Source organism: Vulpes vulpes, unplaced genomic scaffold (genome assembly GCF_048418805.1).
Source record: "Vulpes vulpes isolate BD-2025 unplaced genomic scaffold, VulVul3 u000000644, whole genome shotgun sequence".
NCBI classification, from domain to species: domain Eukaryota; kingdom Metazoa; phylum Chordata; class Mammalia; order Carnivora; family Canidae; genus Vulpes; species Vulpes vulpes.
In genome coordinates this window covers 1,265,226-1,288,283 of record NW_027325787.1, presented here as the reverse complement: position 1 = coordinate 1,288,283, position 23,058 = coordinate 1,265,226, and the positions used below count along the sequence as shown (strand labels likewise).

Sequence of the window (23,058 nt, the reverse complement as noted above, 5' to 3'; positions counted from 1 at the left end):
GCCGGTCCTTTGCACTTGATGGTCGGTGACCTCAGAGGCCCTGTCATGCATCCGGTCTGTTCGGTTTGTTCGTATCCCTGCTCTCACATATTCTTCCCTTTGTAGGCCTTTTATCTGGATGCCATCCTGTCCCTCCTAGCTCACGGGCTGGCCTCCTACTTTACTGAGGACAAAGAAGCAGTTAGGAAAGCCCCTTGTTTCCTACCAACAAGTCATCCTGTTTCCCCTCCTGTCACTATGTGGAGGCTCCAGTTCCTTCCAAGGCCTCAGAACCCCTCTGTTCACACCTCCTTGGGACTTTCTCATCTCTTCTGGATCAATTCTCTGTCTCTGTCAGTTTCCTGGTCATTCCCTGGAGGACTCACAGATACCCTGGGCTCCCCTGTAAAAACCTTCCCTAAACCCATGTCTCTCTCCTTACTGCCCACCTCCCTGCGCTGTCTCAGCGAAGCCTCTTCAAAGAACCATTGTCTCCGCAGCCTGCTCCTTTGAGCTTGTACCCCCACACACCCTGATCCTTCCCATGTCAAGGTCACCCTGTGATGTGGCCTCCCTGTTGCCAAATCTAATGGTCATGTTTGTGTTCTTATCTTCCTCCTTATTCCAGTCGCCTTTATCCCTCTTGGCCACTCCCTCCTTCCGGAAACTTCTAATCTGTTTCTGTAACAAACACGGTCCTGGGTTCTTTTCACTGGATCCATCCACTTGCTCTCCTCCAGCTTTGATGCCAGCCTCCATCCACTGACTTGATTTCTCTACGTGGGTATCAAAGGGTATTTAAGTCAGAACAGAACTCTCGGTTTTTATTCCTATTCACCTCAGTAGATGGCAAGAGGGTACCCCTATTTCCGCCTAGTGTGCAGGCCCAGAACTGAAATGAAAGAATTTCTCTTTGGTCCCTCTCCACTCCCCACCCCTCCTGCATTAGTTTCCTATCGCCGCTGTAACTAATTAATACATGTGGACAGGCTTAGAATAATGCCGACTTGTTCTCTGGCAGCTCCGGAGGTCAGAAAGTGGGAATGGGCCTCATTCGGCTCGGTGTCCACGGGGCTGTCTTCCTCCTGGAGGCTCTAGGGAAGAACCGGTGCCCTGTCTTTCCCGGCCCCCACACTGCCCGGGTGGCTTGGTCCTCGGCCCCCCTCCATCCTTAGAGCCAGGAGCCTAGCTTCCTCTGTGAGTGGACCTGCTTCTGTCACCATACCTCCTCCTCCTTCTCTGATCCACCTACTTCCCTCTCCTAAGGCCCCCATGTGCCCACCCATGTAATCCAAGATAATCCCATCTCAATCTCTGTAACTTCATCCCACCTGCAAAGTCCCTGCTGCCAGGTAAGGTGACAGTCACCTCTGGGGTCAAGCCGTTAGTGAGTCTTGTTTATCTTATCTGAGGATTGTGTCCTCCCTCTATCTGCCTCTCCCCTTCTACACTATTTCTCACCTCTGCCCCCTTGTCCCAGGGTCGTCACTCCTCCGCTGGACTCCCAGAGTGACCTTCCAACCCTGCCATCGCTCGGCTGCTCCCACCCCAAGTGCATTCTCCACGTAGCAGACGGAGGGGTCTTCACAAAGCCCAAACCTGGTCCCTTCACCCACTGTTGGCATGCTCCCTGCCCCCTGCAGAGGCTTCCAGGTGCGCCTAGAAGGAAAGCCACAATGCTGACCACAGTGTCTGGGCATGTTCATGGCTGCCCTCCCCCTCCGACCGCCCTGCCCGTATCCATCGCCACCGCTCCAGCCGCTTGGCCCCCTGGCTGCTCCTGGAACATGCCAGCTGTGTTTCGGCCCCGAGGCCCTTCTGTGGGCCGCAGGAGTGCTCTCCCTGCCAGCGCTTTGTGTGGCTGACTCTGTCTCAAACTCAGACTCCTCGGAGACTCTGCCCCTGATCTGCCCTCCTGGTCTCAAGTAGTCACCCGGTTACTCACTGTCACGTCACCCTGTTTAAGCTCTCTGCTCATCTCTTAACCACTGGCTTTTTTTATGGTCTGTCTCCCCTTCTGGAACATAAGCAGCACAAGGGCAGAGACCCCTCTGTCTCCTTCACTGCTGTGCGTGCTGGGTGCTGGCAGGTGCTAAATAATTGCTGACTGAGGTGTGCATTCGCGCACAGTGCTGCAAGGAGCGTGGGGTCTCAGGCCGGGGGAGCGGGGAAAGCTTTTCCAAGGTGACCCTGGAGGGCATCTCACACAATGCCTGGATTTTGGCAGGAGAAGGGAGGGAGGCACAACCTGTCCAGACACCCTCAGGTGAGTCAGAGTGCCACAGTCTAGGAAGGATTCAGGGGCCTGGAGAGGGTGCACATGGGAGGCCAAGGAGAGCAGGTGACGAGCACTCAGTGATAACCGCAGACTCAGACCTCCTCCACCTGGTTCTGAGATGATGGGCCAGGCTGGGTAAACCCCCCACGGGGGCAGCAGACAGGCGTTCCAGACTCAGAGCATACTCCAACACGGGCCTCTTCTTTTCCTTTTAAATTAACTAGTTAATGTTTTGTGCAGGTCAAATGCAATAAAGATCAAATAATATGAGAGAGAGTAGAAACTTCTGGAACCTGCGTCATCTCTGTGTCCTCTTGCTCCTTTCCAGAGACATAGCCACTCTTAAGACTTTCCTGGGGGTCCTTTTGGAAACATTCAGCATATCTATAGATTTATAAGAAAGTGTGTTGTTACTTTTTGTTTTTATATACAGTGGTAACATACCGCACATCCTATTTTGTGTCTCTCTCTCACGTTGTTAGCTATTGCTGTGTAACAAACCATCCCAAACTTCCGGCCTTAAAACAGCCACCTTTTACTATTTTTTACCATTCTGGGCTTGCCGGGTCTTGCTCATCTGCATCTGCCACCAGCTGTGGGTCGGTTCCATGACATGATGGCCCTTGGCTGGGCTCTCTGCAGGCCAGGCCTGGCTGAGGCGACTCAGCTCTGTTCCCTGTGGCCTTTCTGAGATCCAGGCCAGCCCCACTGCAGAGAAGGGCAGAGGGGAGCAAGAGGGAAGTAGGGTGGGCACAGATGCTCGAGGGAAGTGGATGTGAGTAAGCACTTTTCCCAGCGGCTGCGTGTGTCACGTGATAGTGTCCTGTCCATCAGAGCAAGTCACCGGCCAAGCCAGGCTCAGCGTGAGTGGCCACAGAGCTTGTAGACAAGGCGGGGCCTGGGGCGGTTTGTGTAGTCAGGCTAGCGGGGGGCTGTGTGTAGATGGCTTTCCTTTGCATCATGGGCATGTTATGTCCCATCACGTGGCAGGTACTGTAATTCACTGGACGGATTCCTGCCGAGGACCATGTGGGTTGGTTCTGGTCCTTTGCTGTTAGCACCAGGGCTGCATGGAGCCAGCATCCCTGTATGTGCAACTTGGTGCTCGAGGGCCCACATATGCAGGGGATGTGCTACTATGACTGGACGTTCTGGGTCAGACGTTGCTGACTTGCCCTCTGTGGACACTCATCCTGACCTGTGCTCCTACCAACGCTGTCCAGCACTGTCTGGTTTTTTTTTTTTTTTTGGTCACTTTTTGGTGGGTAGGGTGATGGCAAGTACTGCAAGTGCTGAGGTACCTGTGTCTTACAAGAAGCCCGATAAGTGAAGGACACAATTCACTGAGGCTGTGCTGAGACCATGGAATGGAGAACCTGGCTGAGTTTGCTGCATAACAGACGAGATGCTGAAGAACCAGCTCCTACTTGAAAAGGGGTTTGAAAAAAAAAAAAAAAAAGAAAAGGGGTTTGTTTTTCCCTTTGGATCACAGCCATGGCAGGAATGGTATGAATAGACCTAAATGCTTCTCTATTGACAAATTCTTGTGGTTGAGATTTTTTTTTTTGGGGGGGGGGGGTATTGATATCAAGTACTCCCTGCATGAGAAAGCCTAAGCTTTTTCTTCCCCATCCTATCAAATCTCTGGGTGTCAGCTGTTTATCCCAGGAGGGGAAGGCTGGGAGGAGGGGGCAGTCACCTCAAGTAGCAAGGGCCACAGCCCCCCATCCTCGGGATAGTCAGGGAGGCTGAGCACCCCCATCCCCCCAGCTGTGGCATGGGGATCGTGTGTTTGGAGGTGAAGCACCAGAGTGCCCTGCCGGGGCTGATTGCCCATATTCCGCTCAGGGAGGGTCCTCAGGAGAGGTCTCTGTTCGGCTTTAGGATTTAGCTCAGCTAAGTCCATTGGGAGCTGGTTTCTGCAGCCTCACTTAAACCCAAAAAAATGCCCATGGGAAAGGTGGAATGAGCCCTGGGCACCCTCAAGTCCCTCCCCACTCCAGTCCCCTGAGAGTCCTAGCAAGTGGAGCAGGAAGGGGACTTAGGGATGGCCTGCTGGGCCCTGCAGCAGAAGGATGAAGTGGTTTGGCCAGGGTCACACGGCTGATTGGGAGGGAAGCTGGGCCCCTCTTCTGGATGCCAGTGTCTCTATCCCAGAGCCACCGTGCAGAGAGACGGCCCAGGTTCAACATCCCAGCTCCAGGACCGACTGGCTCTGTGACATTTGGCATGTGGCTTCGCCTCTTGTGTCCAGTTCTCCATCTGTGAGGTGGGGGTGCCAGCAGGTCCCCGGGAGGTTTGGAGGACTAATGGGATGATGTCAGCATCTCAGCACATTGTGCAGCACTTAGTAAGACCCCACATGGCTTGTCTAGTACTGAAGGTCGCACAACATTCTTACCTTCCTACTGGCCTCTTGAGCCAGGGATTGTGTATCACAGAGCTTTCTGACTGGTTAGATCCCGCGTAACCATTCTGGGAAATGGCAAGTCCAAAACGAAAGGCAGTAATAGTAACCATAACTCGCATCTATTCAACTCCTGCTTTGTACTCTGTGCATTACATGCATTATGTCTAATCCCCGTGGTAGTCAGGCGAGGAAACTAAGGCTCAGAAAGGTGAAGTGACTTGCCCAGTGCCACACAGCTAGTAAGCAGCGGAGCTGGTAGTAAGCCTAGGGCTGCCTGAGCCCAGAGCTCTGTCCTCCATATAATCCTGGGTTTTGCATTCTCCAGAATGTGGTTTTGCATTCTCCAGTATGTGCCTGGGCCCTCTGTGCCAAACGAGTGAGTAGCCAAACGAGTGGGGGAGAGATACTCAGATTTAAGTCTGAGTAGCCAAACGAGTGGGGGAGAGATACTCAGATTTAAGTCTTTCACGAGGCAGGATTCCCCCCCCCTCCCTTTTTTTTAAAGATTTTATTTATTCACGTGAGACATACAGAGAGAGGCAGAGACACAGGCAGGGGGAGAAGCAGGCTCCATGTAGGGAGCCTGATGTGGGATTCGATCCCAGGACCCCGGGATCACGCCCTGAGCTGAAGGCAGACACTCAACCACGGAGCCCCCCAGGAGCCCCTCGAGGCAAAATCCTGATGTAAGGGTTCCCTGTGCCTGCGGAGCAGCTGGAAACTCTCAAGACAATCACAGAGCTCCCCCCTTGTTCGCTCCCCACTTCTCAGGAATCACTTTTCTCTGTGGTTCCACGTCCAGTGTTGTGAAAATTGTTTTTTCATATATTCCATCTTGTGTCTGTGGTTATTTTATACAGAAGGATAAATTTGTTCCATCTTGGCTAGCAGTGAAAGTCTATTTTTACTTTTTTATCCTCTTTTATTTCACACTTAATTGTTTAATCTAGCTAGAATTAATTTTCTTTTTTAAAAAACATTTTTATTTATTTATTTGAGAGAGAGCGAGAGAGAGCGAGCGAGAGTGAGCCCATGAGCCGGGGAGAGGGAGAAGCAGACTCCTTGCTGAGCAGGGAGCCTGACCCAGGGCTTGAACTCAGGATCCTGAGATCATGACCTGAGCTAAAGGCAGACGCTTCACCGACTGAGCCACCCAGGCACCCCTGGAATTAATTTTCTTGTATGTTCTGAAGTGCCTTTCCCTCTGTGTCCCTCACTGTGCTAGCATGTAAGCAGACACACTATGGGCAGTAACAGCTGGCTAGGTGACATCTGTTTTGTCACCTCCGGACTGTGAATTGGGAGCCCAGAGGCCCTTGACAAGAGCAGCCACCCCTGAAGAGTGTCAGTCGGGCTGCTGAGCCCCCGCCTCATGAGGATGGAGCCTTGCAGTCTCTGTGTGATGGGTTCACATCTGGGTTCACGGATGTCTTTCAGACCTTTGCCCTCCTGGTTGGGAGAATGAGCGGTAGGGAAGTCATCATTTTTGAAGGAGAGTGAGGAAAGCGTAGTTTGCCTAGGAGATTCACTGGAGCCTGAAATTTTTAAAAATTTCACAAATTACTTTGCAACCACCTTACTAATTTCAAAGTGGGTTGTAAGCCCTTTGCTCAGAGTACACAGCTCCTTTCAGACCTGAGGAGCTGATCCTTGCCCACCTGGCAGGAGACTCTTTGCTCTTCCCCCCTCTGCCCTTCATGTTTCAGCGCTCACAAATTCCTCAGAGTTCCCCAAACAGCTAGACTGTGTCATGCCTCTGCATATTCTGTTTCTTCTGCTTGAAAGACCTTTCCTTGCATTTTCCATCTTATAAGCATGTACCTGGAACATTCTTGGTGAAGGCTTTGTCTCCTCCTCCACCCATCCAGGTCTGTACATGTCTCCAGTAGAGCTTCAGCGTGTGGAGGGCTGCTGAAAGCCTAGAACTTCCATGAGGAGAGGGACTGCATCTCCTAATTCTGCATGAAGTTTCTTCCTCTCAGCTGAACCTTTCCCAGGGCTCACTTGGTTGTTCCGATAGAGCTAGGCTACACATCTCAGCAGCAAGACTGTGGTGTGTTCCCCTAGTATCAGGAGATCAAGAAACTCAAAGGCTGGGGTACCCAGGTGGCTCATAGGTTAAGCATTTGCCTTCGGCTCAGGTCATGATCTCAGGGTCCTGGGATCAAGTCCCCTAGTCAGGTTCCTTGCTCAGTGGGGAGCCTGTTTTTCCCTCTCCCTCTGCCCCTCCCCCTGCTTGTACTCTGTCTCCCTCTCTTTCTCAAATAAATAAAAGCTTTAGAAAAAAAGAAACTAAAAGGCTATAAATCCTACAAAGCACTAAAGATGGTGGTTTCATGTTTCTCTTTATGTAGTCCTTTGTTTAAATATTTTTTGCAAGTTTAGGATATAAAACCAGTGAAACAGAAAAGGTGATGTCAAAGTGTTGTACCAAAGCTGTCAGCTGGGTTCTGTGGTTTTCCTTCTAGACATAAGTGACACTGGGAATGAGTATTGATTGGTAAGGGGTTCTCCGATAGCCGTCGTTTGGTGGTAGGGAGACCTAGCTGGGTTAACAGTTTGGCCACTGTAACCAAGCCACAGTAGCAGTGACTGGACCAGGAGCAAGGTAGAGGTTACTGTTTCTTTCTGATCACAAGCAGTCCAGGGTGCAGTGGCAGCTCCTGGGCATTAGGAGTGGCAGCTCCTAATGTTGTGCTGCCCTGTGTTGCTCAGGATGGCTTCCATCCTGAGGACCGGAATGGATGCCCTGTTTCCCATCAGCACAGACCCATTCCAGCTGATGAGGTAGGGTGAAGAGGATCTGGAGGGTAAGCTCATTCCCTGCCAAGGCCCAGCAGAGAAACTGCATATAGGACTTCTGCTCACATCGCACCGGCCATAACAGTATTGTGGCAGCATCCGGCCCCCAGCGAGCCAAGGAAATAGCCTTTACCTTGGTAGCTCTGTACATGGATAAAACTCAGGGACTCTAATACTAGAGGAAGAAGAGGAGAATGAGTACTTGGGGACAACTGGCAGATCGTGCCGCAGGCAGGACCAGGCCTCACACTGGAGGGTGTAGTCCAAGTGCCTTGGCCTCTCTTTGAATTAAGTCACCATTTATTGAGCCCTGACTCTGTCCCAGACATTGGCTCTGAGACTAGAGAGTAAGTGACACAGATTCTGCCTCCGGGCCTCTCAGTACAGTGTGGAAGGGGCAGCAGGTATGTAAGCCTTAGGTTGGGGTGCTCGAGGTTCCTGGGGGCAGCTGGGTGTGGCCTGGGATAGGGCATGTGTGGGGCGAGATGAGCAGTACTTGAAGAATTAATATGTCTTTATCAAGATGAATGGTGTTCTCAGCATTCGGAATTACCCCAGGAGCCTGGAGGAGGTTCGCTGGGCCTGCACATGGAGAACTGCACATGGAAAGTGCCAGGATCTGTTTTCCATGGGGATGGGCCTGAGTGGGGAGAAGAGAAACGTTAGTTCCATGTTCTGCTCCCCACTTGTCCCCTCACTCACCCACACCCCCTTCTCTGGCCACTTGGTCCAGTGGGCTTTCGCCTTTGTGCTTTTCTTACGCCCTGCTGTTCCCTCAGCCTGGTCTGCCCTTCCCTGTACTCATCCTGTGAGGTCTAGTTGACAGGTGTGGCAGGCCAGGCATTCCCCTTGCTGAGAACGCACCAGCTCTCATCCATAGCGTTGCTGTGGTCGTGGTATTGTTCCCATTTCATAAATGGAGGCTGGGGCTTCAAGAGGGTAAGCAGTCCCCCCTGGGCCCACAGCTAGAGAGAGGCAGCACACACAGAGGGCCCTAGATGCTGTCCTTTCTGCTGCCTGGCCATTTTCAGCTGCAGGGTCAGAGGAGCCGCAGCAGGGAGGTCATTGGAGTGGGGGGAATAACGGGGAACAACGCGGAGAGAGGCATCCTCAGCTGGGATGTACAGAGGGGTTTTCTTAGAATTGCCCCCTAAAACACCGAGGTTTTAGGGCCGCAGACACAGCGCGACAAACTGGGATTTAAATCTACAACTCTTAATCTCATGTTATTTTATTTTTTGGAAATTTAAAATATACAGGAAAGAAAGTCGATATATGCTAACAGTTTCCCCACTCAGAAATAACCACCATCAATGTCCCAACATATATACTTCCAATTTTTAAAGAGCTACAGTTTTTGCTAAAAATAATGTAAAATGATTCTGCTCAATAAAAATAATTGAAACTGCAAAGATGAGACTGAAAAAATTATCCCAAAAACTATCATTCAGAAGTTTTTATTCTTAAGCAATACTCATTCTAGACACATCTTTTCAGGGATACAGAATAAAGATAAATAGGCATACTTCTGTAAACAGTGATCATGCTCCCGCCGATATCACAGCCATTAGCCGTGGCTAGCTGCTGACCACTTGCAATGTGGCGAGTTCGAATTGAGCTGTCATACGTGCAAAGTACATGCTAGATTTGGGAAACTTTCTTTCTTTCTTTTCTTTTTTCTTTTTTTTTTTAAGTCAGCTCTACACCCAACATGGGGCTTGAACTCCCACCCTGAGATCAAGAGTCACACACTGTACTGAGCCAGCCAGGTGCCCCTAGGTTTGGAAAACTTAATACGAAAGAGAATGTAAAACATTTTGATAACTTAAAGATATGGATTACCTGTTAAACTAACAATATTTTGGATATATTGAGTTAAATGAAAGATTATCAAAATTAATTTCATGAGTTTTTTAACATAGCTCCTGTAACTTCTAAAATAACATGTGACTTGCGTCTATATCTATTGGGCAGCAGCTATTTTAAAAATAAAGTATTGGGCAGCCCTGGTGGCCCAGCGGTTTTAGCGCAGCCTTCGGCCCAGGGTGTGATCCTGGAGACCTGGGATCGAGTCCCACGTTGGGCTCCCAGCACAGAGCCTGCTTCTCCCTTTGCCTCTCTCTCTCTCTCTCTCTCTCTGTCATGAATAAATAAATAAAATCTTTAAAAAATAAAGTATTAATAAGTACTGATGGGAAGAAGGAAATGAAAGTGAATCTAAGGGAATTGTTGAGCTCTTGATAAATGCTTCCCCATGTGGCATTGTTTCCCAAAACAGGAATAAAGTCTTAAAAAGATTGGAGTCATTTTTTTTTTTTTCTTTAAGCCTATACTCCTGTGTTCTGAAAGCTGGTCACCTGGAACGCCTTCTGATTTTTATATGGTGTTATTTTTGCCTGGTGTTGGTTTCTCGTAGTTTTTGTCTCAGGCATTTAGTACTGTGTGCAAGTGCTCTGGTCCTCACTATCAGGCCTTTGCCCACACAGCCTTCGTCCCCGAGTCCTGCATTTCTTTATTAGTGGCATTTCATTCTCACTAAGGGCTCACACTCCTGGGAGGATGCTGCTTGCTGCTCTCCCACGTGACCAGTGTGGGCAGCTCTGGTGCACTTGGGTTAAGCTGTGTGTCCCTGTGCCCTGTGCAGATGGCGCCTCATTTTCTCCTGGTGTAGGATGCTGCCGTGGGTCCTGTCTGGTGCTCCCCTCATCTTGTAGACAGCACCCTGGAGAGTTCTTGGGTTCAGTGACGTAACTCAGTCCTGTTCTGGTGTTGCTCGGCCCACTGCAGGACTGAGGTCTCATCCCTGAGGGACTATTTTGGGCTCCCCAGTACACACACGGAGGCTTTGCAAGAACTTTAGATTTGGTAGATTTGGGTCACTGACCAGAGGACTGGGAAGGCTCTCCTTGCAGCTCACAGCTTGCTCTGGGCCTACCACTCAGAAGCTCAGTGGGTCCTCTGTGACATTTCCTGGAGTTAATTTTAGATTACCTAAATAATAGGCATATCTGGTCTCTGTTGTAGGGCTGGAAAGTTAAAAAGATAAAACTAAAGTATGTTGGCCCCTAACTCCAGTTGAAGTCTCCCTGGCTCGGCATGCATTTGAGGTGTATCCTTCTAGACCTCTTACGCTGTTCATATATATATATATATATATATATTTTTTTTTTTTTTTTTTAAAGATTCAATTTATTTATTCCTGAGAGACACAGAGAACAAGAGGCAGAGATACAGGCAGAGGGAGAAGCAGGCTCCATGCAGGGAGCCCCATATAGGATTCCATCTGAGGACTCCAGGATCATGCCCCAGGACGAAGGCAGGCGCTAAACCGCTGAGCCATCCAGGGATCCCCACTGTTCTTATATTTTAATACAATTATGTCCTGTCTCATCACAGAAGAAATAGGTCATACTCAGGCTGGCGTATGAATTGTTCTGGGTTTATTCCGAACATCTACATGTGTGGATTCCAAAGAGCTGCTTGGGGAGGGAGCTCTTCATCGTAATTAACAAGCCAACACAGACAGTAACAAAATTATAACTGTCAGTAGTGTGCTCTTAGGAGTGAAACCCTCCTTGAGAAGATCCTAGTTGTCAGTGTGTGTATAGCTTCGACTTTTAGGCAGAGACAGGTCATTTTGACATATACTCCTTTTTTTTTTTTTTTTAAGATTTTATTTATTTATTCATGAGAGACACACACACACAGAGGCAGAGACACAGGCAGAGGGAGAAGCAGGCTCCACACAGGGAGCACGATGTGGGACTGGATCCCAGGACTCCAGGATCAGGCCCGGGGCTGAAGACAGCGCTAAACCGCTGAGCCACCCGGGCTGCCCGACACCTACCTACTCTTTTTAAAAATCTGATTGTAGGGGCGCCTGGTGGCTCAGGGGTTGAGCATCTGCCTTTGGCTCAGGTCGTGATCCCGGGGTCCTGGGATCGAGTCCCACATGGGGCTGGGCTCAGGGAGCCTGCTTCTCCCTCTGCCTGCGTCTCGGCCTCCCTCTCTGTGTCTCTGAGCCTGATTGTATGAGGCATTCGCCGTGTGAATCAGGTGTTAAGAGCACAGAACGCAAAGGAGCTAGGAGATCTCACCGGTCCCTCTTGGAAAATACACGGTGTTTTACACAGATCGCGCCAGAACGCGGAGACGGCTGTTTCCCACCGAACTTGAGCGCTCTCCACGTTAATACATATCTAGGCTTTCTAGGTTCAGTGGATCTGTGATAAGGGAACGGGCTCCCAGCCGTGCGGGTACAAACTCCGGAACCTTCTTATTAGTGAGCAGCGGTGGCTGTCAGGTGGGGCCCGCTGGGCCCGCGTCCGAGGCCGAGCTCCAGAAGGGCCTTGCGGGGCGCGAGCAAGGCGGCGGGTCCTGCGGTCCTCGGGTCGCAGCGGCTCGGCTCCCGCTCAGCTTCTCACTGTGTTCTTTGTAGATGACATGGCAGAGCTCCTGCTCGGGGAGTCGAAGCTGGAGCAGTCGCTGAAGGAGCAGCCCCTGCGGCCCGGCGCCAGCCCCCGTGGCCCGCGGCCCCAGCTGACCGAGGTCCGCAAGCATCTGACCGCCGCCCTGGACCGCGGGAACCTCAAGGTACTGCGGGTCTCCGGGCGGGAGGGCGGCCGTGGAGGGCGGCCGTGGAGGGCGGCTGCGGAGGGCGGCCACGGAGGGCGGCACGTGGGCGGCTGCGGAGGGCGGCACGTGGGCGGCTGTGGAGGGCGGCACGTGGGCGGCTGTGGAGGGCGGCACGTGGGCGGCTGCGGAGGGCGGCACGTGGGCGGCTGTGGAGGGCAGCACGTGGGCGGCTGTGGAGGGCGGCTGCGGAGGGCGGCTGTGGAGGGTGGCACGTGGGCGGCTGTGGAGGGCGGCTGCGGAGGGCGGCTGTGGAGGGCGGCACGTGGGCGGCTGTGGAGGGCGGCTGCGGAGGGCGGCTGTGGAGGGTGGCACGTGGGCGGCTGTGGAGGGCGGCTGCGGAGGGCGGCTGTGGAGGGCGGCACGTGGGCGGCTGCGGAGGGCGGCACGTGGGCGGCTGTGGAGGGCAGCACGTGGGCGGCTGTGGAGGGCGGCTGCGGAGGGCGGCTATGGAGGGTGGCACGTGGGCGGCTGTGGAGGGCGGCACGTGGGCGGCTGCGGAGGGTGGCACGTGGGCGGCTGTGGAGGGCGGCTGCGGAGGGCGGCTGTGGAGGGTGGCACGTGGGCGGCTGTGGAGGGCGGCACGTGGGCGGCCGTGGAGGAAGCGGCCGCCTGACGGGGAAGCGGCCGCCTGAGGGGCGCCGGCCGGGCCGCTCACCCGCGCTCCTGGGGGCCTCCCGTGACGCGCCTCCCGGGGAGGCCTCCGCGGCTGCTGGCGGGAAAGCTGTCGGAGGGCGCCGGCTCGGCGGGCGGGCTGCCGGCGGGGGAGGGCGGTGTCCCTCAGCGCCCAGCCCCTGCCCGCCATGAGCGGCCCCCACGTGAGGCCGCGCGGCCGCGCCCGGGCTGCGCCTGCCTGCGCCCCCGCCCCGTGGTGCGGCCGCGGGACCCCGGGACCGCGTGCCCCTGCCTGGCCGAGGCCCCTGCTCCTCCCGGCCCCGCCTTCTCTCGGTCCCCCCAGCGCGCCGCTCACGCCCGCTCACGCCGCGTCCGCCCCGTCCGCCCGCCGCTCCCCTTGAATCTCCCTCCTTCCCCACGTCGCTCCCTGCCCCCCCCCCCCCCCTCGTCAGCTCGCTGGGCTCCAGCTCTGCCCTGCCCCGGAGGCTGGCTCCTGCGCTTCTGGAATGATCTGTGCAGGCTCCTCCAGGTGGCCGCCCGCGCCCAGCCCCGCCGTGAGCTTCCTCAGCTGTGGTCCTGCTGTGCTGCAGCCCCGAGCATGAGCATTATCCCGTCTGCAGGGCCTTTTGTCATCCCAGACAAACTCCGCGTGCGTGAACCCCCGAACCCGCGTTCTCCCCGCTCCGCGGCCCTGCACCCCCTCATCTCCTCGCTGTGTCTGATTCTGACTGCTCCAGGTCCCTCAGATGGGGGGAATTGTAGGGCATCGGTCGTTTCTTACCACCGGCTTATTTCATTAACATAACAGTGTCCTCAAGGTTCACCCATGTTGTAGCATGTGCCAGAAATCCCTTCTTTTTTTTTTTTTTTTAAAGGTTTTATTTTTTTATGAGACAGAGAGAGAGGCAGAGACACAGGCAGAGGGAGAAGCAGGCTCCCCGTGGGGAGCCGGACGGGGACTCGATCCCAGGACCCAGGGATCACGCCCTGAGCCGAAGGCAGATGCTCAACCACTGAGCCACCAGGGGCCCCAATTCCCTTCCTTTTTAAGGCTGAATAATAGTCCACTGTATGTTTATACTGTGTTTTGTTTATCCATGTGTCAATGGGCACTGGGGTTGCTTCTGCCTTTTGGTACTTCGAATGATGTTGCTTTAATACAGGCTTTTTTTTTTTTTTTTTTTCCTAGAGAGAGAGAGAGAAAGGGAGAGACAGAGGAAGGGCAGAGGGAGAAGGAGAGAGAATCTTCAGCAGGCTCCATGCCCAGTGCAGAGTCTGATGTGGGGCTTGAACTCACAACCCTGAGATCATGACCTGAACCAAAACCCAGAGTTGGACACCTAATGGCCGGAGCCACCCCAGTGCCCTGAATAATGCTGCTATGAATGTGGGTTCACAATTTCTCTTCCAGATCTTGCTTTCAATTCTTTTGGGCATATGCCCGAAAGCGGAATTGCTGAATCATATGGTAATTCTGTTGAAGTCTTTAAGGAACTTCCATACTATTTTCCATAGCAGCTGCACCATTTCACATTTTACATTCTCACCAGTACTAAGTTACGATTTCACCACTTTCTTGCCTGTGCTTTTTTGTTTGTTTTTCAGTATTGTTTTGTTTTTGGATAGTAGCTATCTGAATAGTCTTGAGGTGATATCTCATTGTGCTTTTGATTTGCATTTCCCTGATGATCAAGGATGTTGAGCATCTTTTCATGTGTTCCTTGGCCATTTGTATGTCTTCTTTGGAGAAATATCTATTCAAGTGCTTTGCCCCCCCCCCTTTTTTTTTCTTTGCCCCTTTATTATTCGGGTTGGGTTTTGCTGTTGTTGTTCAGTTGTGTCTCTTTGCTTTTAACCTCGATGATTTCTCTTTCTTCACTTCCCATCAGAATCCTCCGGGGCTACTTCTTTGGATTTTACTCCCAAGCTTGTGTACACTCCCCTCAGAGAAGCCATGTTTTTCTTGGCTTTACTTTTTGTATCTGTTTTGGAAGCTTGTGCCGGTTCCCAAATTGCTGTGTGACCCCTAGGAAGTCACTTCCCTCTCTGGGGCTTAGTTCCTGTTGGTTTGAACAGGGTGGGCTCTTAGAGGGTTGAGCTTGGACCCTCTCAGCTCCCATATATTCTAAGCCTGTGAGCTTTCATTCTGAGATGTTCTAGGAAGACCTCATCATCTGGTCACCTCCTTGGCCCTAGAGCTGTTGGGGGCTTGGGCAACATTTGAATAAGTATTAGCGTTTGTCAGTTATGTGGCCACAGGCTTCTCCTAATGCTGGCAGAAAGCCTCCTTTCTAAATGGCCTTTGTGTTTGTCTGTCTCCGCTGAACATAGCTCCAGGCTCCTCAGGCTGGCTTGAGAGCATCATTATTTTTTTATTTTTTTAAAGATTTATTTATTTTAGAGCTAGAATGAGTGGGGGTGGGGGGAGGAGCAGAGGGAGAGGGACAAGCAGACTCCATGCTGAGCAGAGAGCCCAGTGCGGGTCTGGATCCCACAACCCCGAAACCATGACCTGAGCCAGAATCAAGTCAGACACTCAACTGACTGAGCCCCCCAGGTGCCTGGGGCATCACTTGAATATAGGAAGCTCAATTTACTAAGCACTTGGTGCTGCATTTGGGCCTTTAAAAACGCATGTTCTCTCTTTCCCTGTTTCTTTCAAAGGGCCATGCCACACTTCCCTTCAGAATCAGCTCCTGATATTTGTCGGTCTTCATCAGTGAGAGGGGTGGAGGGACAGCGGACACGTGGGCTGCGCTTCCCAGTCACGGTGATTAGGCTCAAGCATCCCTTCAGGAGGCGAGTGGGTGTGGCTGTGTGCTGGGGCGAAAGGTCTAGGATCCATCCTGCTCCAGGCCTGACATCTGGCTAGTTTCTTTCCCCCTTTCAGACTCCTCTAACTTCACTGTGAAAAATTAACTTTTCAGTTTACCAGGTGCCAATGTTTTTTGCTCTGTACCCAGTGCAGGAGTAAGAATGTGGACTTTCAAGTTAGAATTCCTGAGTTTGGGTTCCAGTTCTTTCTAGTTTTATAAGCTATGCGATTTGGGGAAGTTACTTACCCTCTCTGAGCTTCACATTTCTCTTCCGCCAGCATAGCTCAGGGTTGTCCTGAGGCTCTGATGTGGAAGCTCCTTCACAACTCTGCGGCACTACCGGCGTGTCACTGACTGCCATGCTATGGGCTCTACCTAGAGAGATTTTTCTCCTGTGGCCATATTTTCGCTACCTCCACCCTATAAAGAATGTTCCCAAGTCGCACCGCTCTTGCACCGGTGCGTTGCCTCAGTAACTGGCTAAAGTGATGCTGATTCTCTTCATGACCTTAAGTCAGTGTGTCTCCGGGTAGGGCGCTTGCTGGAGCCCAGTGCGGCCAAGGTGCCCACTCCCACCTGCGCAGTGAAGCGGCGGGGCAGAGCCAGCTTGGCCCGGGAGTCCGGACACCTGCTCTGGTTTGAGTCAGGACTGTCTGTCGTGGGCAGGGCAGCACATGCGCGGTGCCAGGGCTTTCTCCCTCGGCCTGCAGCAGCGGTGGCCGTGGCTTCTCCCCCGAGTGCTGCCTCCCACGAGGCTCGCTTGGCAGGGCCCTCCCAGGGCCTCCATCCTGTGCCTTTACACTTGGAATTTTGTTCTAACTCCTGCATCTTTTCCATCTGGCCTTGTAGTTTACTTTTCTTTAAAAAAAAAAAAAAAAAGTTTTTTTCGAGTTGAATTAAAAATCTTTTTCTTTTGGTAAAATACAACACAAACTTTGCTATCACGACCATTTTTTAAGTGTACAGTTCATCAAGTGGCGGTAAGTACATCCGCACAGTTGGGCGACCCCCACCGCCACCATCCCCAGGACCTGTTCACTATTCCCGTTGGAAGCTCTGTGCCTGTTACACACTCACTTCGGCTCCCCTCCCCCTCCCATTTGCTTCATGCTCTTGGTCCCAGTGCCCCACGGCCTAACGTCCAACGGAAGCTCTAGTCTCCTCTCTCAGGAAGCCTTTTCTCTGGGTGGAGAACCCCTGGCGCTGGGTGTTTTTTTTTTTTTCTTTTTCTTTTTTTTTTTTTTTAAACTTTTTTTTTTTTTTTAATTTTTATTTATTTATGATAGTCATCAGAGAGAGAGAGAGAGAGAGAGGCAGAGACATAGGCAGAGGGAGAAGCAGGCTCCATGCACCGGGAGCCCGACGTGGGATTCGATCCCGGGTCTCCAGGATCACGCCCTGGGCCAAAGGCAGGCGCTAAACCGCTGCGCCACCCAGGGATCCCTTTTTTTCTTTTTCATAGCTCTTTTTCTCTTTTCTTATGTCTGTGTTGATTTCTCTTTTTGCAGATATAATTTTAATTTCTTGCATTGGTCTCTCTCTCTCTCTCTCTCTGCCACTCAAAACCACCTCCCATTTTTTGTTCCTTTCAGGGTGCCTGGCTGGCTTAGTCAGTGGAGCTTGCCACTCTTAATCTCCGGGTCATGAGTTTAAGCCGCATGGTTGGGCATGGAACCTACTTTAAAAATAATAATAATAAAATTTAATTTAATTAAGAAAACCCCTTTTGTTCCCATCATTCCCTTCACCCATTTAACCATCTCTCCAGCGCTGCCTGTTGTCCCTTGTCCCTTTCAAGAAATACCTTATAATTTCACTTATATGTGGACTCTGAAAAACAAAGAATCTAAAAAACAAAGGATTAAACAGACAAATAAAAAGCAGACAGAGACCCCTGAATATGGAGAACAAACTGATGGTTGTCAGAGGGGAGGGGGGCTGGGGGTATGACAAAATAGATGAAGGGGAGCGGGAGATACAGGTATGGAGTGAATGATGAGTCATGGCAATAAAAGGTACAGCACTGGGAATATAGTCCGTGGTATCCTAACAGCGTTGTGTGGTGACAGATGGTAGCTGCACTTGTAGTGAGCGTAGCATAACTGACGGAGTTGTCCGATCCCTACACTATTACCTGGAAAGTATGTGGCAACTATACTCATTAAGAAAAAAAAGAAGAAGAAAGATATGCCTGGAAGCTGAGGATCCTGGCAGGCAGCTGCTCTTGCTGGTTACCTGCGCCTTGCCCATCCCATCGCAGTCACAGGTTACAAAACAGTGCAGCTTCCTGGCATGCTGCTGTAAGCGGGAAAATCTAGCCTTGCATAGCTTGGGTTCCAAGGAGCAGGCCTGTGAGAGGGTGATAAATCTGTTTCCTTATATAGAAGGCTAGGCTGTCTCCTCTCTTCCTGCTGATGAGTGCTGGCCAGGGAGCAGGGCAGGGGATAAGGCTGGTGGGTGTGGACTGGGGAGGCCAGCCTCTCCTGACTAGAGGAACGAGGACTTCAGGACTTGTCAGAGGACTGCTAGAGCTTGCAGCCTCTGTGGGGTGGACTGGGGCTCAGTTACCCTAACGAGCTGGAGTGGCTCAGTGGGAAGAGTTCACCACTGGGCAGAAAGCAAGTCCTGGTTCTTGCACCAACTTCAAAAGCCTCTCTCTTTGGGTTATTTGGGTTATAGTCTTGTTTGTTTTACGGCAGTTTTATTGAAGGATAGTTCATATGCCATATAATTCACCCATTTAAAATGCTAGCATTCGGTGGTTTTTAGTATATTCACAGACTCGTGCAATCATCATCCCTATTTTAGAACATTTTCATCACCCCAAAAATAAACCTGTACCCATAAGCAGTCACTTGTCTTCTCCCCCACCCCCCGCCCCCCAGCCCCTGGCAAACATGCTTTCTGCCTCTATAGCTTTGACCACTCAGGCCATTTCACGTAAGTGGAAGCATACAATATGTAGCCTTTTGTGACTGGCTCTTTCACTTGCCATAAGTTTCTGAGGTTCATCCCTGTTGTAAGCATGGGGCAGTACTTCCTTTTGGTGGCTGAGTAATAGTCTACCGTAAGGCCAGGCCACATTTCCTTGTCCATTCACCAGTGGATGGGCATTTGGGTTGTTGCCACTCCAAGGGCCATCACGAAAAGTACTGCTCTGAACGTTTTTGTGTGCATTTTTTTGTGGAGAGCTGCAGGGCTTTGTGGCAGCAGGTGGCGGGTCCCCAAGGGAGCATTACTCACAGCACCGTAGGAAAATGTTTTTCTCTCTCCTTTTCCTTCTAGTCAGAGTTCCTACAAGAATCCAATCTGATCATGGCCAAGTTGAATTATGTGGAAGGAGATTATAAGGAGGCTCTCAACATCTATGCCCGGGTGGGCCTCGATGACCTGCCGCTGACAGCCGTCCCTCCTTACAGGCTGCGCATGATTGCGGAAGCCTACGCCACCAAAGGTGAGCCCGTGCCTTCCCTCCCGGGAGGCTGACCCTGGGGCCACTCTGGGTGAAGCCCATGGGCCAACCCCAGGCCCTGGGCCAGCACCTCCCAGCAAGCCCAAGGGGTTGGCCCCACCACACGCTTCTTCCTCAGACCCTCAGTTCTTCAGTTATCCCTGAAGCAGATGAGGGGTAAATGTATCAGTAGAGGATCCTAATAATTGACATGCAATGAAGGCAAGGAATTTATTTATTTTATTTATTTATTTTTTGTGATTAAGATACTGCACAGCACACATTGAGATTCTTGTCATAGGGCCACTTGGCCACGTGTCTGACCAGTTTTATTCATTAATACCACCTCTGGACTGATTAAGGCTGACTGGTCCCTGCCCATGGCAGTCACTGTGACAGCTGGCCATCCCGTGTTTGCTGTGCCTGGGGGCTTTGGGCTGGAAGGAAGGGTGAACATCAGCTGGGTTGCCATGCAGGAACTTGCTATCCCATGTGAGAGAAGGCAGTGCCATGGAGAGGAAAATGATAGACACAGGACACATACATCGTTTGGCCTTTCCAAGCTGCCACTTCCTCATCTGAGAAATGGGTATAATTACATTCACTTCATAGATTTACTCTAAGGTTCAAATAACGTAGCAAAACACTGGCCTTGGTACCTGACACATACTAAATGCTTATTAAGTAATATTTTAAAATATCAGCCCCAAACAAGGCAGTGCATGATAAAAGCCAGGCTTGGCTGATGGCTCCGTAGAGACCTGAGTGGTCACACAGGCCTGTGGGGCCAGGAAGGCTTCCTGGAAGAGGAGGGGACACTTTGAACTCAGAAGGCCACAGTAAGAAAAGGACCATTTGCAGCAGCTCCTCCTCCCTCCTGCCACCTACTGTCCAAACCGTGCCTTGTGCCTGACTGTGCTGGCACAGCGGCTGGGCCCCTGAGTGGCCTGACGCACCAGCGTGGCTGTGAGCTGGGCCCTTGTGTGCTGCCAGCTGTCCGATTTGGTTGTCCTGTGCGATGTGGAGCAAAGACCCAGCCTGAGGCGCACTTGAGGGCTTTATGTTGGGGGTGACAGAGTCAGCCAGTTCCCGGGGAGCCTTGAGTACTGCCAGGTTCATCTAATTAATCTCCTCAACACCCGCGTGTCCGGGGAAGATGCTGTCACGGTTGGCAGGGCGTTGTGGCGGTCATCAGGCACCGGCCTGGGAGGCCGTCGGAGGGGCCCTGAGCACTGGGCCGCGTCTGCATCTGAGCCGTGGGGCATGCTGGGGCCGGCCTGCTCAGTCACCTCATGCGCCTTTGGCTCGGGGGGCTCTGTATGTGATTCGGGACCATGCACGATGTTCCGCAAGGGCAGAGCCTCAGCTGGCAGTTTCCAGCCCCCCGGGGCCTGGTGGAGCGTGGCCAGGGTGCTTTGCTGGGCGCTGCCAGCATGGCTCTGGGGCCTGCTCTGCAGCAAGAGCTCAGGGCCTTGTCTCCGGTCTAGGACGGTCTGGTGGTGGCAGATCATCTGCAGGTGGCCCTGCCAGCTCCAACAGGAGACTCGATCCCTGGGTCTGGCCCCAGGTCATGAGTGCTTAGCAGGGGTCCCCCAGCCATGGTGCCCCCAGCCACATGGCTCTTGGGACGTGTTGGCTGGCTCCTGGGAGACTCAGCCCTGGCTCACTTCTGTAGGCACACACACATCCCACGTGTACAGGAGAGGGAAGGGTCACTTGTGCCAGAGGAAGTGGCCTGCAGCCCAGGACGCCCTGGTCTGGAGATGTGTGTCAGCCAGAGGAGAGGCCGAGTGGAGGGCTGGTTCTGAGCACCGGTGCTGAGCCGTGTGCCTGGATGCAACTCCCTCTGCCATCGCACACTGGCTCTGTGCCCTCCTGCCAGTTCCTACTGGCTGTACACCTCAGTTTTTCCATCTATCCTGCTCTCCTTGGATTGTGAGGATTACATGAGATTGTATATATACAAGGCTTACAACAGTGTCTGGCACATAGTGTATATGACATATACATTAGTTATGAGCAAAGTGTGTGATGGGGGGACCAGAAGAAGCGGCTTACAGGGACACCTGGGTGGCTCAGTGATTGAGCGTCTGCCTTTGGCTCAGGGCATGATCCCAGGGTCCTGGGATCGAGTCCCACATTGGGCTCCCCACAGGAAGCCTGCTTCTCCCTCTGCCTGTGTCTCTGCCTGTCTCCCTGTGGCTTTCATGAATAAATATATAAAATCCTTTTTTTTTTTTTTAAAGGAGTGACTTACAGTAACAAAAATTGTCCCTTTAATTTGTAGAGATGCCCAAAGGCAGGCCAGTTCTCTGGGGCGTTCAAGAGTTTCTTGGTCCTGACTCTATGTAGCAACACTCTCTAGTTCTTCTTTCATCCTCAAGGTCCTTGAGAAATTTTCAGGAGAGACTGTGGACACATGTTCGATGAATGCTAGCATACAGAGTACTCTCCATTGGGAACCACAAGCCCACTGGCCCTGAGGCAGGATGGGTGTCGTCCACTCAATATTTCCAGTGCTTTTGAATTAGCTGCTGATGTTTCCAAATTGGGATCATCCAGTTAAAAATATGGTTTTCTGGCTTCTTTGGGAAGAAGGGAAGAGCCGTCCCCCCATTCGCCCCAGGCAAGCCCTGGCTGGAGCTGCGCTCAGCTGCCCCTGCCATAGGCATCCACCCAGCCCACACCCCTCCCCGGGCCTCCGCATGCTGCTGTAGGTGGAGGAGCTGGCCTCTCACGAGTCACCTAAACGTTTCCATGGCCTCCAGAGGTCCGACTAGACCGGAGCTTTCAGCCAGAGTCTGGAAGTGTCACTGAGCTTCATCCATGGCTGGGAGCTCTTCCCCTGGCCAGATAATGTTAGCCTTGTCTCTGTGAATCAAGCCAAGATCATTCAGTGATCACGAGGGCTTTACTGTCTCTTAAATCCTCCAAACCCATTATTTACAGACAAAGGAACTGAGACCTGGGCAAGGGTACTGTGATACTCACCATATGCCCTTTATTTGAGTGTCTTGTACAGTCTTCACCACCACCTATGAGGTGGGCTCTGTTATTCTTTCCATTTTACAGATGAGAAAACCGAAGCACAGGGTGGTTAGATAAGCTGCCCAGGGTCCCAAAGCCAGAAGCAGTTGAGCCAGGACTTGACCTCGGAGACCAGTGTCAGAGCCCATCATGCTCTGTGTCTGAGAGGCAGAGGGAGGCTTCCTTCTGGAGCCCACGTTCTCAGCCGTTCTGCTCTCTTGGCATGTGGATCAGAGCCTGCTTGGGCCAGGTAAGGCTTCCTCACATAGGAAACATCCAGATCACTAGAGAATACCCTTGATTTGCACCTACACCCTTCCTGGCAGCCTTGCCTTCATTGTTCCTCCACTCTCATTCCTGCCCCTTGCCCAGATTTCTTCTTGTAAATTCTGTGCCTCTGGCTCACATGTCCTATCTTCTCTGAGGCCCTCTGGGACTCATCCGTGCAGAGTCAACCATACTCAGTGCTGTCTTTGCGCAGTAGATTAGTAGATTCCATGAAATCATATTGGACTTAGCTCTCCCATTATCCAGCACCCCCCCACCACCCCCCAGTCTGTGAGTTGCCCTAAAGGAGGAGAGCTCCTCCTCCTTTGGCACAGTGTTTGGCACACAATTGGTGCTCAGTTATTGAGTGAAATTTGTAAAAGTTCCCTTGCTTGGATTCTTACTGAGATGCCCACCATGTAATTCAGGTGACCTGGGTGCCTTTGCTCCTAGCCTGTCACAGTGAGCCATGTTTTCTTTGTAGGCAACATATTGGGCATATTTTAGTGATTCAGAGTCACTCCCTGACAGTTATGGGCAGTACCTACGAGAGCAGGCTGACATCACACGGTAGTGGAGCCTGATGTGGGTCTCTTCCTGGAAGCTGGTACAGTTCAGCTCATTTCCACGATCAGGGAAGTTCTGAAGTAGATCTCTACACCCCCCACTCTTCCTCCAACTCTCCTTCCTTCAATCTCTTTTTAACAATTTTTAGAAAGATTGTATTTATTTATTTGACAGAGCGAGCACACAAGCAGGGGGAGTGGGAGGGGAGAAGTAA

The 23,058-nt window shown here is 52.0% G+C and overlaps 1 protein-coding gene across 9 annotated transcripts in view; it reads left to right on the top strand.

Annotated features, from left to right (window-relative positions):
- Positions 1-23,058, top strand: part of TTC7B (tetratricopeptide repeat domain 7B) — a 259,212-nt gene that overhangs the window by 12,385 nt on the left and 223,769 nt on the right. For 5 of the 9 annotated variants that reach the window (XM_072745564.1, XM_072745562.1, XM_072745563.1 and 2 more), the window contains exons 2-3: positions 11,908-12,062; positions 18,818-18,986. In XM_072745564.1, the coding sequence (XP_072601665.1) occupies positions 11,908-12,062; positions 18,818-18,986 (324 nt within the window). Of the gene's footprint in view, positions 1-11,907; positions 12,063-18,817; positions 18,987-23,058 lie in introns of those variants that run through there. The other 4 variants (XM_072745570.1, XM_072745569.1, XM_072745567.1 and 1 more) reach the window with 4 other exon arrangements.